We start from the raw sequence: 16,785 nt of genomic DNA, 5'->3' as shown, positions 1-16,785 counted from the left end.
TGGGGCCGAATGGCCTTGTCTCTGTGCTTTTATTTCCATGTAAATCTATTTAAGTTCAGGCTGAAATTAACAATGACAGCAAATGCTGTAAACGGAAGCCTGTGGTTTCTGCTCTGAAGCATTTCTCCATTGGCAGGTAGTATGTTAACCCCTGACAGTAAGTACAATACATCAGAATCAAGAATGTATATATACACTTCGAAAAAGTATTTTGTGGCAATCGTTCTTATACACTTTCAACCGTATAATTCATTAATTGGTGTCCATAATTGTGAAAGGACATACTTGCTCTCGAGTCAGTACAAAGAAGGTTCACTCGGTTAATCCCGGGGATGTGGGGATGTACATATGAGGAGAGGTTCAGTAGATTGGGACTCTACTCATTGGAGTTCAGAAGAATGAGAGGCGATCTTATTGAAGCATATAAGATTGTGAAGGGGTTGGATCGGGTGGATGCAGGGAAGATGTTCCCGATGATGGGTGAAACTAGAACTAGGGGGCATAGTCTTAGAATAAGGGGCTGCTCTTTCAAAACTGAGATGAGGAGGAACTACTTCACTCAGAGGGTGGTAGGTCCATGGAATATGCTGCCCCAAAAAGCTGTTGAAGCTACATCATTACATAAATTTAAAACAGAAATAGACAGTTTCCTAGAAGTAAAGGGAATTAAGGGTTACGGGGAGCGGGCAGGAATTTGGACATGAGTCTAGGTTCGGATCGGTCATGGCCCTGTGGGTAGCGGAGCGGGCCCAGGGGCCATGTAGCCTGATCCTGCTCCTATTTCGTGTGTCAAATTTTGTTAGATTCAGGAGATGGTTCTGTGATAGTGGATTGGCGGTTAGGATCAGATCAGCCATGATCTTATTGAATGGCGGAGCAGGCTGGAGGGGCCGATTGGCCTACTCCTGCTCCTATTTCTTATGTACTTATGTTCTTATGTTCTTAATTATTGGATAATAATTAAGGAGTCAATTACTGCTGTAAGGAGGGATGATATATTAGCGGGTTCCTCCAATGAGGCCATATGGGTGGAACTTAAAAACAAAAAGGGGGCAAGCACTTTGCTGGGAGTGTACTATAGGCCCCCAAACAGTCAGGGGGAGTTAGAGGAATAGATATGTAGGCAAATCTCAGAAAAGTGCGAAAATAATAGGGTAATAATAGTGGGGGATTTCAACTTCCCCAATATAAATTGGGACAGTCAGAGTGTGAAAGGCTTAGAGGGTGCAGAATTCTTAAAGTGCAACCAGGAGAGCTTTTTGAGCCAACATGTAGAAAGTCCTACAAGAGAGGGGGCGGTACTGGACCTAATTCTGGGGAATGTAGCCGGGCAAGTGGTGGAAGTGTCAATAGGGGAGCATTTTGGCGACAGTGACCATAATTCAGTGAGATTTAAGGTGGTCATGGAAAAAGACAAAGACGGCCCGGAAATAAGGGTTCTAAATTGGGGGAAGGCCGATTTTAATATGATAAGGCAGGATCTGGCCAAAGTGGACTGGGAGCAGCTACTTATAGGAAAATCCACATCAAAACAATGGGAGACTTTCAGAAGGGAAATTGAGAGAGTACAACGTCAACATGTTCCTGTAAAGGTCAAGGGTGGGACCAACAAGCAAAGGGAACCTTGGATGACAAGGGATATACAAAAATGCATTCGAAATAAAAGGGGGGCTTTTGGCAGTTACAAAAGACTAAAGACGGAGGAAGCCCTAGAGGAGTATAAAAAGTGCAGGGGCATACTTATAAAAGAAATTAGGAGGGCGAGGAGGGGCCATGAAATAACACTGGCGAGCAAAATAAAGGAACATCCTAAGATGTTTTATAAGTATATTAAGGGCAAGAGGATAACCAGGGAAAGGGTAGGGACCATTAGGGACCAAAGTGGCAATCTGTGTGTAGAGCCAGAGGATGTAGGCGGGGTTTTAAATGAATTTTTTGCATCTGTGTTCACTATGGAGAAAGACGATGCAGACATAGAAATCGGGCAAGGGGACTGTGACATATTTGAACATATTAGCATCGAGAGGGAGCAGAGGCTAGCGGTTTAAGCAGGCCAAAACGTGGATAAATCCCCAGGCCCGGACGAGATGCATCCCAGGCTGCTGTGGGAGGCAAGGGAGGAGATTGCAGGGGCTCTGACACTAATTTTCAGAACCTCTCTGGCCACAGGGGATGTACCAGAGGACTGGAGAACAGCTAACGTTGTACCATTATTCAAGAAGGGTAGCAGGGATAAACCAGGGAATTACAGGCCAGTGAGTCTAACATCTGTGGTGGGGAAATTATTGTAAAATATTCTGAGGGACAAAATTAATCTCCACTTGGAGAGGCAAGGATTAATCGGGGATAGTCAGCATGGCTTTGTCAAGGGTAAATCATGTCTGACAAATCTGATCGAATTTTTCGAGGGGGTGACTAGTGGGGTGGATGAGGGAAATGCTGTGGATGTGGTTTACATGGACTTCAGTAAAGCTTTTGACAAAGTCCCGCATAGGAGACTGGTTAAGAAGGTAAGAGCCCATGGGATCCAGGGTGCCTTGGCGCGTTGGATCCTAAACTGGCTGAGTGGCAGGAGGCAGAGGGTGATGGTTGATGGTTGCTTTTGTGACTGGAAGCCTGTGTCCAGTGGGGTACCTCAGGGATCGGTGCTGGGTCCCTTGTTGTTCGCGATCTACATAAATGATTTGGATGAGAATGTAAAAGGTATGATCAGTAAGTTCGCAGATGACACGAAAATTGGTGGGGTGGTAAATTGCGAGGAGGAAAGCCTCCGGCTACAGGACGATATAAACGGGTTGGTCAGATGGGCGGAAAAGTGGCAAATGGAATTTAACCCTGAAAAGTGCGAGGTGATGCATTTTGGACGGACAAATAAGGCAAGGGAATACACAATGAGTGGTAGGACCCTAGGAAGTACAGAGGGTCAGAGGGACCTTGGTGTACATGTACATAGATCCCTGAAGGCAGCGGAGCAGTTAGATAAGGTGGTTAAAAAGGCATATGGGATACTTGCCTTTATTAGCCCAGGCATAGAATATAAGAGCAGGGAGGTTATGATGGAGCTGTACAAAACGCTGGTGAGGCCACAGCTGGAGTACTGTGTGCAGTTCTGGTCGCCTCACTATAGGATGGATGTGATTGCTTTGGAGAGGGTGCAGAGAAGATTCACCAGGATGTTACCTGGGATGGAGCGCCTCAGCTGTGAAGAGAGGCTGGACAGGCTGGGGTTGTTTTCCTTGGAGCAGAGAAGGCTGAGGGGGGACCTGATTGAGGTGTACAAAATGATGAGGGGCATAGATAGGGTAGATAAATAGGAACTTTTCCCCTTAGTGGGGGGGTCAATAACAACGGGGCATAGATTCAGGGTAAGGGGAAGGAGATTTAGAGGGGATTTGAGGAGGAACTTTTTCACCCAGAGGGTGGTTGGAATATGGAACTCAATGCCTGAAAGGGTGGTAGAGGCAGGAACCCTCACAACATTCAAGAAGCATTTGGATGAGCACTTGAAATGCCATTGCATACAAGGCTATGGACCAAATGCTGGAAAATGGGATTAGACTGGACAGGGATGGATGGGCGGCGCAGACACGATGGGCCGAAGGGCCTCTTTCTGTGCTGCAAAACTCTATGACTCTATGACTCTATAACCACCACCATGTGTGATGGAGTAGCAGACTGAAACGCCATACTGTCATTTATTTATGCAATTCAATTCAAGTCAATTTAATAAAATAAAAAAGCTGTTTCATATTCCACTAGCATCTTGTAACCTGTATAAAAGCAGATGTGTTGAGGGACATCACAGAAACAGAATGGGATAAATCGGAGGATACTATCAGGCACAATGCAGTTTTGCGATAATTCGATACTTCAGCTTGTTTAAGGCCTGAAAGGAAGTTAGATGGTCAGCTGTTCACTAACATAAGTTCAAGGCCAAGGTGGTGGGTTTCACAGGCACATTAAACAGGAGAAGTGCATGTGTGGGGATAGGAGAGACATTAAGGAAAGATGCAGAATCAGAGCTCAGAGAGGGCGGACCCTCAGGTGTTTGAACGTCGTGACCAGGGGAACTGTGTGATGTAGTATCTGAACTGATGGACTTGATCTTAGAGACTTCATCTTTGTAGAGAGATTAGAGAAGCTGGGATTGTTCTCCTTAGAGCACAGAGGTTTAAGCGGAAATTCACCAGAATGACTTGGATTTGTGTCATTAGAGCAGTGAATGTTAAGTGGAAATTTAACATAAAAGTACCGGGAATGAAGGACTTCAGTTATGAGGAGAGACTTGAGATATACGTTGATCTCCTTAGAGCAGAGAAGGCTAGGTGGAGATTTAGTTGTATGATTCCTGAGGAAAGGGACTTCAGTTATGAGGAGAGATGAGAGAAGCTGAAGTTGTTCTGGTGCAGTCTGCGAGGAACTAAGAAGTGGATTTAAATACAGTTAATAATAGTTTTTGAAAATATTTCAGGCTAAAGCTAACACTGAAAGAAAATGTTGAAAACAGAAACCTATTGTGTCAGCTCAGAAGCACTTTACCTCGGACAATGAGGAATTTAATTTAAGGAGGAAAATACATTTTGACAATATTTCTTTTATGTTTCTGGCCATATAATTAATTAATTCTGTGTTTACCACCACAGATAGAATCAGCAAATCACAGAACTTTCCAGCAGCGCTGGAACCACAGCACCATCGTGTCTGTGCTGACTCTTTGCCAGACCAATCACATTAGTCCCACTCATATGTTTTTTCTTCAAAGTCCTGCAAGTTTTTCACTTTGGATCATTTAGCCCATTCCATTTTGACAGTTACAATTAGAGTTCCATAGAGGGAGTGCAACGATGGTTCAACAGATTGATTCCTGGGATGGGGGGATTGTCCTATGAGGAGAGACTGAGTAGTCTAGGCCTATTTTCTCTAGAATTTAGAAGAATGAGAGGTGATCTCATGGAAATATATAAAATTCTTAAAGGGCTTGACAGGGTAGATGCAGGAAGGATGTTTCCCCTGGCTGGGCCGTCTAGACCCAGGGGCCACAGTCTCAGAATAATGGGTCGGCCATTTAAGACAGAGATGAGGAGACATTTCTTCACTCAAAGGGTGGTGAATCTTTGGATTTCTGTATGCCAGTGGGCTGTGGCGGCTCAGTCGTTAATTATATCCAAGCAGAATATCGATTAATCTTTGGATATTAATTGAATCATGGTGTTTAGGGATAGTGCTGGAATGTTAGATGTCCTACTCCTGCTCCTATTTCGTATGTTTTTATGTTCTTAATATACATTTAGAGATAATATTCCACTTTACATCTCGTAAACTGTAAATTTAGTGGTATTATATACAAACACAATGGATGAAATAGAATGATACAATCCGCCTAATAACCCTGTATTGTGCGGCAAATGTAACTGTGCATTGAAATCAATGTAGTTTGTTTCTGAGTCCAATTAATTTAAAGAAATTAGCCGACTTTGAAACAATAAGAATAAAACTCAATTTTGACGTGAATGAAATCCATGTGTTTTATATTCACCATTTCATTCAACTGAAAATCAAGTCAGCTTGGAGCTTGGTTGGAAATGCAGTAAACTTTAAATTGTAGTAAACAGTGAGGGGGATAGCAGCAGACTTCGGAATAGAGACAGTCTTGTGAAGTGGGCAGGTACATTTAATGTAGTGAAATCTGAAGTGATGGAATTTAGGTAGACGAATGAGGAGAGACAATGTATAGGAAATTAAAATATATTACAGGGCGTTCCGAATCAGAGCGCACATTCACAAATCTTTAAAGGTGGCAGGACCTATTGATCAATATGTTAAAACAACCTTTAAGATCTATTGCTTTAATAGTAGAGACATAAATACAAAAGGAAGGAGGTTTGCTAAACCTTTGTAAATCACAGGTTAGGCCTCAGCTGGAGCATGGTGTCCAATTCTGGCCACCACACATTAGGAAGGATCTCATGACCTTATAAATGATGCAGAGGAAATTTAGCAGAATGGTAGAAAGATTGACAGAAGTTAGTTATGTGGAGAGACTGGTGAAGCTGGGGTTGTTCTCCTCGGTACAAAGCAAGCATGTACCCATAAGGAGGAAATATGGGGCTTCCAAAGCTACAGCGCTTGGATGAGAAAGACAATGGAGGTTAAATTAAATTATGACAAATGTCAATTGCAGAATACAGCAGAACACCAGGTAGAATAGGGAGAGTGCAGGCGGAAATTGAAAAATTACATAAGAAGGGAAAGGGGAGCAAATGGAAACAAATTAGCGGGTAAAATGTATCATTTATAAGCATTAAAGTAATGTTGGGGCCGATTAATGTCAAAAGAGGAAAGATTCTTGTGGAGGCAGAGAGCATGACTGGGGTACTGAATGAATAGTTTGCAGCTGTCTTCACTTAGGAAGATGATGAAGTTAATGTTGCAGTAGATGTACTGGATAGGATAAAATAGATAGCAAGGAGGTAGAAAATAAGTTGCCGATATTTACGTTAACAATTCGCACGATCCATATGGAATGTATGCTACCTTGCTGAGGGAAGTAGTGGAGGAGATAGCTGAAGGTCTGACCACGATTTTGCAAAGCTCCTTGGAAATCAGAGTGGTGCCCAAGGACTGAATCATTGCAAATATCATGTGACTGTTCAAAAAAGTGGAGAGAGATATACCGGTTAATGCCAGGCTAATCAGTCTACTTTCAGTGGTGGGAAAACTACTGGAGACCATTGTTAAGGACAATATTAAGTCTGACTTACAGAAGCATGGTGTAAAAAGGAACAGTCAACTTGGAGCTGTTCAAGAAATATCATGTTTGACTAACTTGACTGAGTTTTTTGAAGAAATAACAAACAGGCCATGCAGCCGATTTTGTATATCTGGAATTTCAATTAATATCACATAACAGATGCGAAATGTAGAAGCACATGACAGTATAGGCAGGATGGTAAATTGAGTACGTAATTGGCTAAGGGATAAGAGGCAGAGAGTAGTGTATTTGCCTTAAAGAAACAAAACACCATTAAGGGATGCACAGATACAAAAATGGTCAATTTTTAATGGAGTGAAACCATCATTTAAAGACAAAGCAAGCACCTGGGTGGAGTCTGTGTACAAATAATGAGCATCTTTACAGATTTCCACATGCGACCATACCACAAAACACAAGGCTATCGTGGAATCTCCATTATGGATTAGATGGAGGCAGTAACGGTAGGAATTCAGATTGGGAAAAAATTGAGTTGAAGAGATAAAGTCTAAATTCTGAGCACCAAAGGCAGCTGCAGCATTGTATTGCTTGAAGGACATTCGTCTCAGCCCACTGTTCAGATCTGTTTCTCAGTGATATGCTCAGTTCCAGCAGTCTGAATGAGGAAATGGAATTGAAATAAATTCTTATATCTGAAAGCTGCCTGAATTATTCACCAGAAAGATTTAGATATACAAGCAGTATACACACGCTCAATGATAGCAAAACGTGCCTGAAGTTGAGAGGCAAGATGCTAAAGAGAATGAAAAATAAGCAAACAAAGGGAAATGCTAAATACTGCAGAGAACAGCAGCAGCAGTTAGTTGTGAAATCGGAAGTCAGCGGTTTCAACTCGAAGGAACTTCAGTTCAAAGAAAGAGGAACAAAGCTGCTCGCAGAAAGAACAGTGTCTCAAAACAAGCGAGACAACTACAATATATTTAGTATAATATACAGTGACTGTATTAAAAATTCAGTTTCTCTCGCGAAGTGTCCAATACCCCCGGCATTATCTGTTCATGTTTGAGTGCAGACACTGAGTGGGTTGCTTGACCTGAGGTCAGCAGTGGTGAGCCCGGCAGAACTTTACCCTCCTACCGCGCATGCTCGCTCTGCAGCAGGCAACAGATATCAAAGTGCTGCATCACGACTTTTGGCAGAGGCTTCCTTCACTGTCCTCAGAGCACTGAGCTGAATGGTAGCGCCAGTATCCGCTTGTTGGAGATCAGGGAACTCAGCAAGGAGCCGATGTTGACCATTCGGCCTTACATTTATGTACTTCTTAGGTCTGCACTGCAGGCACTAACTGAGCTATCGGGGGATCAGTATGCTCCACTATTCTCCTGACAATAAACATTATTCTCCAAATTAAGTCGAGTAACAATTTAAACCGTGCTTTTTCAAACCGAGAGATGATGACTTAGTTCAATTTATCCAATAAGGCCTTTAGGAGACAATTGTTCACGCAGTGATTGGACACAATAAGGAAAATGGGATCACATGGTGCAGTTGCGGTGAATAACATAGATGCATTTAATTTGAAACTATTTGGTAACATGAGGGAGTTAAGAATAGGAGAATATGCTGATAGTGTCATCTGAATAGATTGGGAGGTGTCTGATGTGGAGTATAATCAATGGCATAGACCTTTTGGTGCCGAATGGCCTTGTCTCTGTGCTGTTATTGCAATGTATTCTATTTAATTCTCAGGCTGAATTTCACAGTAACAGTAAATGCTGTAAACAGAAGCCTATGGTTTCAGCTCTGAATCGCTTCACCTCGGACAGAGAGTAATTTAACCCCTGACAGTAAGAACAGTGGTTCAGAACCGAGAATGTGTTTAAACACATTTAAAGAAGTACATTGTGGCAATCTTTCTTATACAATTTCAACTGAAAAATTAATTAATTCTTGTATAATCCACCACCGTGTGCGTTGCTTTAGCCGACTGGAAATCCATACTGTCGTTTATTAGTACAAATTGATTCAATTATTAAAATAAAAATAGTTATTTCATATTCCACCAGCAACTTCCAAACTTGAAAAGGGGATGTGCTTAGGGACATCACACAAACAGAATGGGATAAATCGGAGGATACTATCAGACAGAATGCTGTTTTGCAAGTGAATTACAGTAACTGAAGTGACAATAATTCAATACATCAGCTTGTTTAAGGTCTGAAAATAAGTCAGATGGTCAGCTGTTCACTAAAAATAAGTTCAAGGCCAAGGTGATGGGTTTCACAGGCAAACTAAACAGGGGAAGAGCATGCGTGGGGATAGGAGAGAGATTCGGGAAAGACTCAGAGTCAGTGCTCAGAGAGGGCGAAGCCTCAGAACTGTTTGAGCGTTGTTATCAGGGGAACTGTGTGATGTAGCAGCTGAACTGATGGTCTTGATCTTACAGACTTCAGTTATGTAGTCAGAGGAGAGCAGCTGGGATTGTCCACGTTGGAGCGCAGAGGTGTAATTGGAGATTCACCAGAATGGCACCAGGCCTGAGCAACTTCAGTTATGCGGAGAGATTAGAGACACTTGGATTTGTCTCCTTAGAGCAGAGAATGTTAAGGGGAGATTTATCATAAACATACCGGGAAAGAAGTACTTCAGTTATTAAGAGAGACTAGAGAAGATTAATTTTTTCTCCTTTGAGCAGAGAAGGCTAGGTGCAGATTTGTCAGTATGGTACCAGGGAAATGCACTTAATTTATGAGGAGGGATGAGAGAAGCTGGGGTTGTTCAGGTGCAATCTGTGTGGAACTAAAAAGTGGATTTAATTACCGATAAAAATAGATGATGAAAATATTTCAGCCTGAGGTTAACAGTGAAAGAAAATGCTGACAACAGAACCCCTGGTTACAGCTCAGAAGCGCGTCACCTCGTACAATGAGGAATTCAACCCTGACAGCAAGGGAACGGCATCAGACCCAAGAATGAGGATAAACATATTGAATGAAAATGCACTGTGACAATCTCTCTGATATAGTTTAACCGTATAATTAGTTAATACCTTGCTTACCACCACAGATAGAATCAGCGAATCACAGAGCCTGACAGCGGAGCAAGAGGACATTCGGCCCCTCGTGCCTGTCCTGGCTCTTTCTCAGACCCAAAACATTAGACCCCCTCATATGTTTTTCCTCATAGGCCTGCAAGATTTTCCATTTGACACATTTACACTATTCTGCTTTGACATTTACAATTAGAAGTGCACTAACAGAATGATTCTCAGACATTCAATTATTAATGAAATTGAATTCAAGACACTTATTGCAATTATATAGGGCCCCAGTGAGACCAAACCTTCAAATTGTGTACAGTTTTGATCTCCTTACCTAAGGCAGGATATACTTTCCATAGAGGGACTGCAACGTTGTATCAACAGACTGATTCCTGGGATGGGTGGATTGACCTATGAGGAGAGATTGAGCAGACTAGGCCTATATTCTCTAGAGTTTAGAAGAATGAGAGCTAATCTCATTGAAATATATACCATTCTTACAGGGCTAGACAGGGTAAATGCAGGAAGGATGTTTCCCCTGGCTGAGGCGTCCAGAACCAGGGTTCACAGTCTATAAATACATACTCAGCCATTTAGGACTGAGATGAGGAGTAATTTCTTCAATCAGAAGGTGGTGAATTTTTGGAAATCTTTACCCCAGAGGGCTTTGGAGGCTCAGTCGTTAATATATTCAAGTCCATGATCGATCATTTTTTGGTTATTAAGCGAATCAATGGGTATGGGGATAATGCGTGAAGGTGCAGTGGGGTTCAAAGATCAGCCAAGATCTTGTTCAATGACGGATCAGGCGAGAACGGCAGGATGCCCTATTTCTGCTCCTATTCTTATGTTCTTATGTTCGTAAAATATATGAAGAGAAAATGTTCCACTTTACCTCTCGTAAACTATAAATTAGGGGAATTATATAGAAACACAATGGAAGAAATAGAACTGTACAAACGACTACTACACAACTATTGTGCTGCAAATACAACTGAACATTGCAATCAATGTAGTTTGTTTCTGAGTCCAAATAATTTAAAGTAATTAAACGACATTGAAATAAAAAACTTTAAATTGCATTTGGAAGTGCATGAAAGCCAAGTGCTTTATATTCTCCATTTCTTTCATCTGAAAAGCAAGTCAGCTTGCAGCTTGGTTGGAAAAGTAGTAAACTTGAAATATGTAGTAAGCAATGCACTGTATAGTAGCAGACTTCCGGAGGACAGAGAGAAACTGGTGAAATGGGCAGGTACATTGCAGCTGACATTTAATACAGAGAAATATAAAGTTTTGGAATTTGGGCAGACGAAAGAGGAGAGGCAGTGTATAGGAAATTATAAAATATTACAGGGCGTTCAGAAACAGAGCGCACATAGAAAAGTATTTAAATGTGGCAGGACTCGTTGATCAATGTGTCAAAAAAATCTTTAATATCTTTTGTTTAATATTAGCGACATAATATATAAAAGGAAAAAGGGTTATGCTAAACCTTTGTAAATCACATGTTAGTCCTCAGCTGGAGTACTGTGTCCAATTCTGGCCACCACACATTAGGAAGGACCTGATAACCTTGTAAACGGTGCAGAGTAAATTTGCCAGAATTGCAGGAGGATAATCAGAATTCAGTTATGTGGAGAGTCTAGTGCATTTTGGATTTTCCACCTTATGGCATAGAAGGTAAACGGAAAATTTACCAGAATGGTAGCAGGGATCATGGACGTCAGTTATGTGGCGGGATTAGTGAAGCTGGGTTTGTTGACCTCATGGCAGAGAAGGTTAAGCGAAGATTAACCAGAATGGTAGCAGTGATGATGAGCTTCAGTTATGTGGAGAGACGAGTGAAGCTGGAATGATTCACATTATGGCATGGAAGGTTAATGGAAGATTAACTAGAATGGTAGCAGGGATGATGAACTTCAGTTATGTGGAAAAACTTGAGATGCTGGGATTATTCACCTTATGACAGAGAAGGTTAAGTGAATATTTACCAGAATGGTACCAGGGATGATGAACTTCAGTTATGTGGAGAGACTAGTGAAGCTGGGATTGTTCACCTTAAGGCAGATAAGGTTAATGGAAGAATAACCAGAATGGTAGCAGGGATGATGAACTTCAGTTATGTGGAGAGAGTTGTGAAGCTGGGATTGTTCACCTTAAGGCAGAGAAGGTGAATGGAAGATTAACCAGAATGGTAGCAGGGGTGATGAACTTCAGTTCTGTGGAGAGACTAATGAAGCTGGGATTGTTCACCTTAAGGCAGAGAAGGTGAATGGAAGATTAACCAGAATGGTAGCAGGGATGATGAACTTTGGTTATGTGGAGAGACGAGTGAAGCTGGGATTGTTCACCTTAAGGCAGAGAAGGTTAATGGAAGATTAACCAGAGTGGTAGCAGGGATGATGAACTACAGTTATGTGGAGAGACCAGCGAAGCTGTCATTGTTCATCTTATGGCAGAGAATGTTAAGAGAATATTGAACAGAATGCTACGAGGGATGATGGACTTCAGTTATGTGTAGAGACTAGTGAGCTGGGAATGTTCACCTTATGGCAGAGAAGGTTAAGGGAATATTAAAAAGAATGGTACCAGGGATGATGGACTTCAGTTATGTGGAGAGACTAGTGAAGCTGGGATTGTTCACCTTATGGCAGAGAAGGTTAAGGGAATATTAAACAGAATGGTACAAGGGATGATGGACCTCAGTTATGTGCAGAGACCTGTGAAGCTGGGAATGTTCACCTTATGGCAGAGAACGGTAAGAGAACATTTACCAGAATGGTACCAGGGATGAGGGACTTCAGTTATGTGGAGAAGCTGGAGAAGCTGGATTTGTTCTCCTCTGTACAAAGCAAGCATGTGCCCATAAGAAGGAAAAATGGGGCTTCCAAAGTTAGAGTGCCTGGATGAGAAACAGAATAGAGATTGCACTAAGCGGAGTTCAGGAGGCTTATGACAAATGAGAATTGCAGAACGCAGCATAACACCAGGTTGAATAGGGCGAGTGCAGGCAGAAATGTAAAAACGATATAAGAAGTGCAAAGGAAGCCCATGAAAACAGATTAGTGGGTAATATACACCTTTAATAAATTTTAAAGGAATGGTGGGGCCGATTAATGTCAAAAGAGGAAATATTCTTGTGCACGCAGAGAGCATGACTGAGGTACTGAATGAGTAGTTTGCATCCGTCTTCACATAGGAAGAGGATGGAGTCCATTTTTGCAGTAGATCTACTGGATTGGATAAAATACATAAAAAGAATATGAAAAATAAGATTGCGTTAATTACATTAACATGTCAGCCAATCCATATGGGAGGTATCCTACATTCCTGAGGGAAGTGGTTGAGGAGATAGCAGAAGTTCTGACCGCAATCTTACAAAACCCCTTGGAAATGGGAGTAGCGCCAGAGGAATGAAGGATTGCAAATATCATGTGACTCTTCAAAACGGGGAGAGCGATACACCTGTTAATGCCAGGCTAATCAGTCCACCTTCAGTGCTGGGAAAACTACTGGAGACCATTGTCAAGGACAACATTAAGTTCTCACTTACAGAAGCAAGCTTTTTTCAAGAACAATTGTGTTTGACTAACCTGATTGAGTTTTTTGATGAAATATCCCTGAGGGCTGATGAAAGTTGTGCCGTAGATTTTGTATATCTGGAATTGCAATTAAGTATCACATAACAGAATCACCCGAACTGCAGAGGCTCATGGTATTATAGGGGCGATAATATATTGATACGAGGGAGTGAGCAGTGGTGAATGGAAGTTTTACTGAATGTGTGGAAATATGCAGTGGTATTCCTCCAAGGGGCGGTATTAAGACCATTGATAATCGTGTTCTACCTACATGAATTGGACTTGTGTATAAGGGGTAACATTTCGAATTTTGCACTGATGGAAAATTTGGCAAGGTTATATATAGAGAGCTGGATAGCAGCAGATTCAGGAGGAAATAGACAGAGTGGTGAAATGGGCAGACTATGACAGCTGGAATTTACTGTGGCTAACAGTGCAGTGAAGCACTTTGGTAGAAACTTCATGGCGAGGCATTATAATACAAATGACAATATCTTCAAGTTGTCAAAGAGCAAAGGTAACTGGGAGCACATGCTGACCGATCATTGAATGTGGCACGGCAAATTAAAGAGGCAGTTAAGAGCGTGTACGAGATATTTGGCTTTGGAAAAAGATGCACTTAATAGATGAACAAGGAAGTCCAGCTAAACATTCACAAATTACTGGTTAGGCCTCAACTGGAGTATTGTGTAAAATTCTAAACACCGCATTTTAGAAATGATTTCAAGTGCTTCGCGAGGGATCAGAGAAAGTTTCCAGGATAATACTAGGTATGAGTGCCATCCATTGGAGGAGCTGAAATTGCTCTCCTTACAACAGAGTTATTAGCAATATATGGGGCTTTGATAGAGCAAGGAGTGATAAACTGTCGGCAAGCAAAGTTCAAAGATTTCAGATAAACAGCTAAAGTTCCAGAGCGGAGATGAGGTGAAATGATTTGACACAGAGGTTTTTTAAGATCTGGAACACACTACCTGAAAGTGTGATTGAATCAGATTCCATATAATCTTTCATATTTTGCATGGTTATGTGTTAAAACCTCGATCCTGGGACTAAATGTCTTTCTTCTGCACTGTAAGATTGAATGGCTAAATAAATAAGGCCTATCGAGACGACCATGTGTAAACAATTTCAAAAATCCATGGCTGGTATCAGGATGTGCCTTTGCCTTGAAGAAACAAAGCCATGGTAAATGATGCACAGATACACACATGGTCCATTTTGTGACTGAGTGAAACCATTACTGAAAGACAAAGGAAAGCAGCTGGGCGGTGTGTGTGTGAAAAAACTGAGCATTTTTACTGATCTCCACAATCGACCATAGCACGGAAAAGAATAGCAAGGCCACCGTGGAATCTCCCTTATGGAATGAATGGAGGTACTGACGGTGGAAATTGAGATTGAAAAAATGGAGTCTAAGAGATAAATTATCAGCACAGCAGGGCAGATGCAGCCCAGCATTTGTTAGCGGACATTAGTGTCCGCACTCTGGGCAGATCAATATCACAGTCAGATGCTCAGCTCTTGCAGACTGAATGAGGAAAAGGGGTTAAAATAAATTTCTAGGTCTGCAAGCTGCCCGAAATATTCACCAGAAACATTTAATTGCACAGACAGTACACGCAGGCTCACAAATATCACAAAACGCCTTACATTGAGATGAAAGTGTGAAAAGAGAATGAAAAATAAGCAAACAAATGGACAATGTTCAGTCATGCAGAGAAAAGTAGCAACAGTTAGGTGTGAAAACGGAAGGCTGCGGTTTCAACTCGAATGTTCACGGAAAGAAAAGTGTCCCAGAAACAAAGGCAGTGCTAAAAATATATTTACTGTAATATCCACTGTCAGATAATATTGTTCTTCTCCTCTTTCCAAACCTCCTAAATTGTAGAAACATGGAAACGTACGGCACAGGAAGCCATTCGATCCATTGTGACTGTGCCGGCCAGAAAGCATCTTCCTTTGCCCACCGGGTACATTCCTGTTCTTTTCCACAGATTAGCCGGCATTACTGAACCGACAGAAGAACCTTTAAGTCAACCGAACAACATTGTGAAACCGCACACCTCATCAGGTGATATTGTGATTTATCAGACATACTCTTAACCGTTTTATTTCAATTACTCTTATCTTTCCCCTCTCCTTTGTGAAGAAGGAGACTCACCCTGGAACATGGCTGTAAGGGCGGCGGTTTTCTGTTTTGCCCTTGGGGAGAGTGGATACATTGCATATCTGATCTCCGACGCTGCAAATCTCTCACCTCTCCCGAAAACTAATACCACTTGCACTGTCTCAATGTTACTCATGGAGAATTCAGCACAAACAAATATCCACTCTGACAGATTGCCGATCTAAAGTGGTCCACTTAGTTTGCCAGGAGTTGCTTTAATCCACTGAACTACCGGAGATCGGTCACCACCGGATTCAGTCCCACTCTCCTGCTTACATTTGGCCACTCAGTTACCTCGCAGACCCAGAATCCAGCAAAGCAGGTAATAAATTGATCACGACTCACCAAACAGCATTAACATGGCGGCTCTCTCCATGTTCTAGTGTGAGCTAAATTGAGAGATGAGAGCTGTAAGTAACGGCGACTGATTGTTATGCTCCGCCTCGCAGAAGTTCATACCAGGAAGCGTTGAGGCACTGAGAGCAGAAAGAGAGGCCGGCAGGAAGTGAGGTCATCCCCACAATTAAAGCAACAGCACTGAGTTTGTTTACAAGCTGGAATGCAGTACGGATTGGAACGTTGCAAGCTCCAGCTTTACAAAATTTGAATATTAGACAATAATAACCGGCAACAACAATCATTAGGGTTGAAAACGGGCTGCAAAATCGCTACCACCTCTTTCCACCCTGCGGTGTGACAATTCACCCCAAACAGTTTACTATCATTCTCTTCCCTGAAGGACCTTAATTATCTAGTTGACTATGTACGACCTCCCGTTGTTTCCTGTTTATTTTCCTGCCGTCAACTAATCAATTACCCCAATTTAAGATTTAAGTTTCCTAAAGTGGGATTATGAACTCATCACCTGTGAGCACCTCAACAGACTCCGGTCCATTAATCTCGGGGTGAGGTTTGTTATTGCTGTTGGGGAGGATTTACACTAACTTGGCAGGGAAAAGAGCACCAGCATATTCAAGTAGAAAAGAGGAATAAGGTGCATAAAAGAGTGCTTGTGTTAGCTAGTACTAGAGAAGACAGTACTTGAGGCGGTAATAATACAATTTTATGTAGGAGCAGACTAAAAAAGACAATGACAAATTCAGAGATGGGTTTAGAATGCATGTACGTAAACTCTCAACGTGTGGTGAGTAGCGTTTTTGAGCTAAAATCACAAATAGCTGTGTGGCAATATGATGTTGTGGCAAGAACGGAAACGTGCCATTAAAACTGTGAGGACGGGACACTTATTATTCAAGGGTACAAGGAATTCAGAAAAGAGAGC

At 41.9% G+C, this 16,785-nt stretch overlaps 1 protein-coding gene across 1 annotated transcript in view; it reads right to left on the bottom strand.

Moving 5' to 3' along the window:
- Positions 1 to 15,988, bottom strand: part of LOC147087146 (Fc receptor-like protein 5) — a 40,057-nt gene extending 24,069 nt beyond the window's left edge. Inside the window, exon 1 of the mRNA XM_085978205.1 lies at positions 15,849 to 15,988. Coding sequence (XP_085834331.1) covers positions 15,849 to 15,879 — 31 coding nt within the window. The 5' untranslated portion in view covers positions 15,880 to 15,988. The remainder of the gene's footprint in view (positions 1 to 15,848) is intronic.
- Between the last annotated feature and the right edge of the window lie 797 nt (positions 15,989 to 16,785).

This window comes from Somniosus microcephalus, unplaced genomic scaffold (assembly GCF_052327205.1).
Source record: "Somniosus microcephalus isolate GS21.2 unplaced genomic scaffold, FLI_Smic_1.0 unresolved_chr6, whole genome shotgun sequence".
Classification (NCBI taxonomy): domain Eukaryota; kingdom Metazoa; phylum Chordata; class Chondrichthyes; order Squaliformes; family Somniosidae; genus Somniosus; species Somniosus microcephalus.
This window is presented reverse-complemented; position numbering and strand designations above follow the sequence as displayed.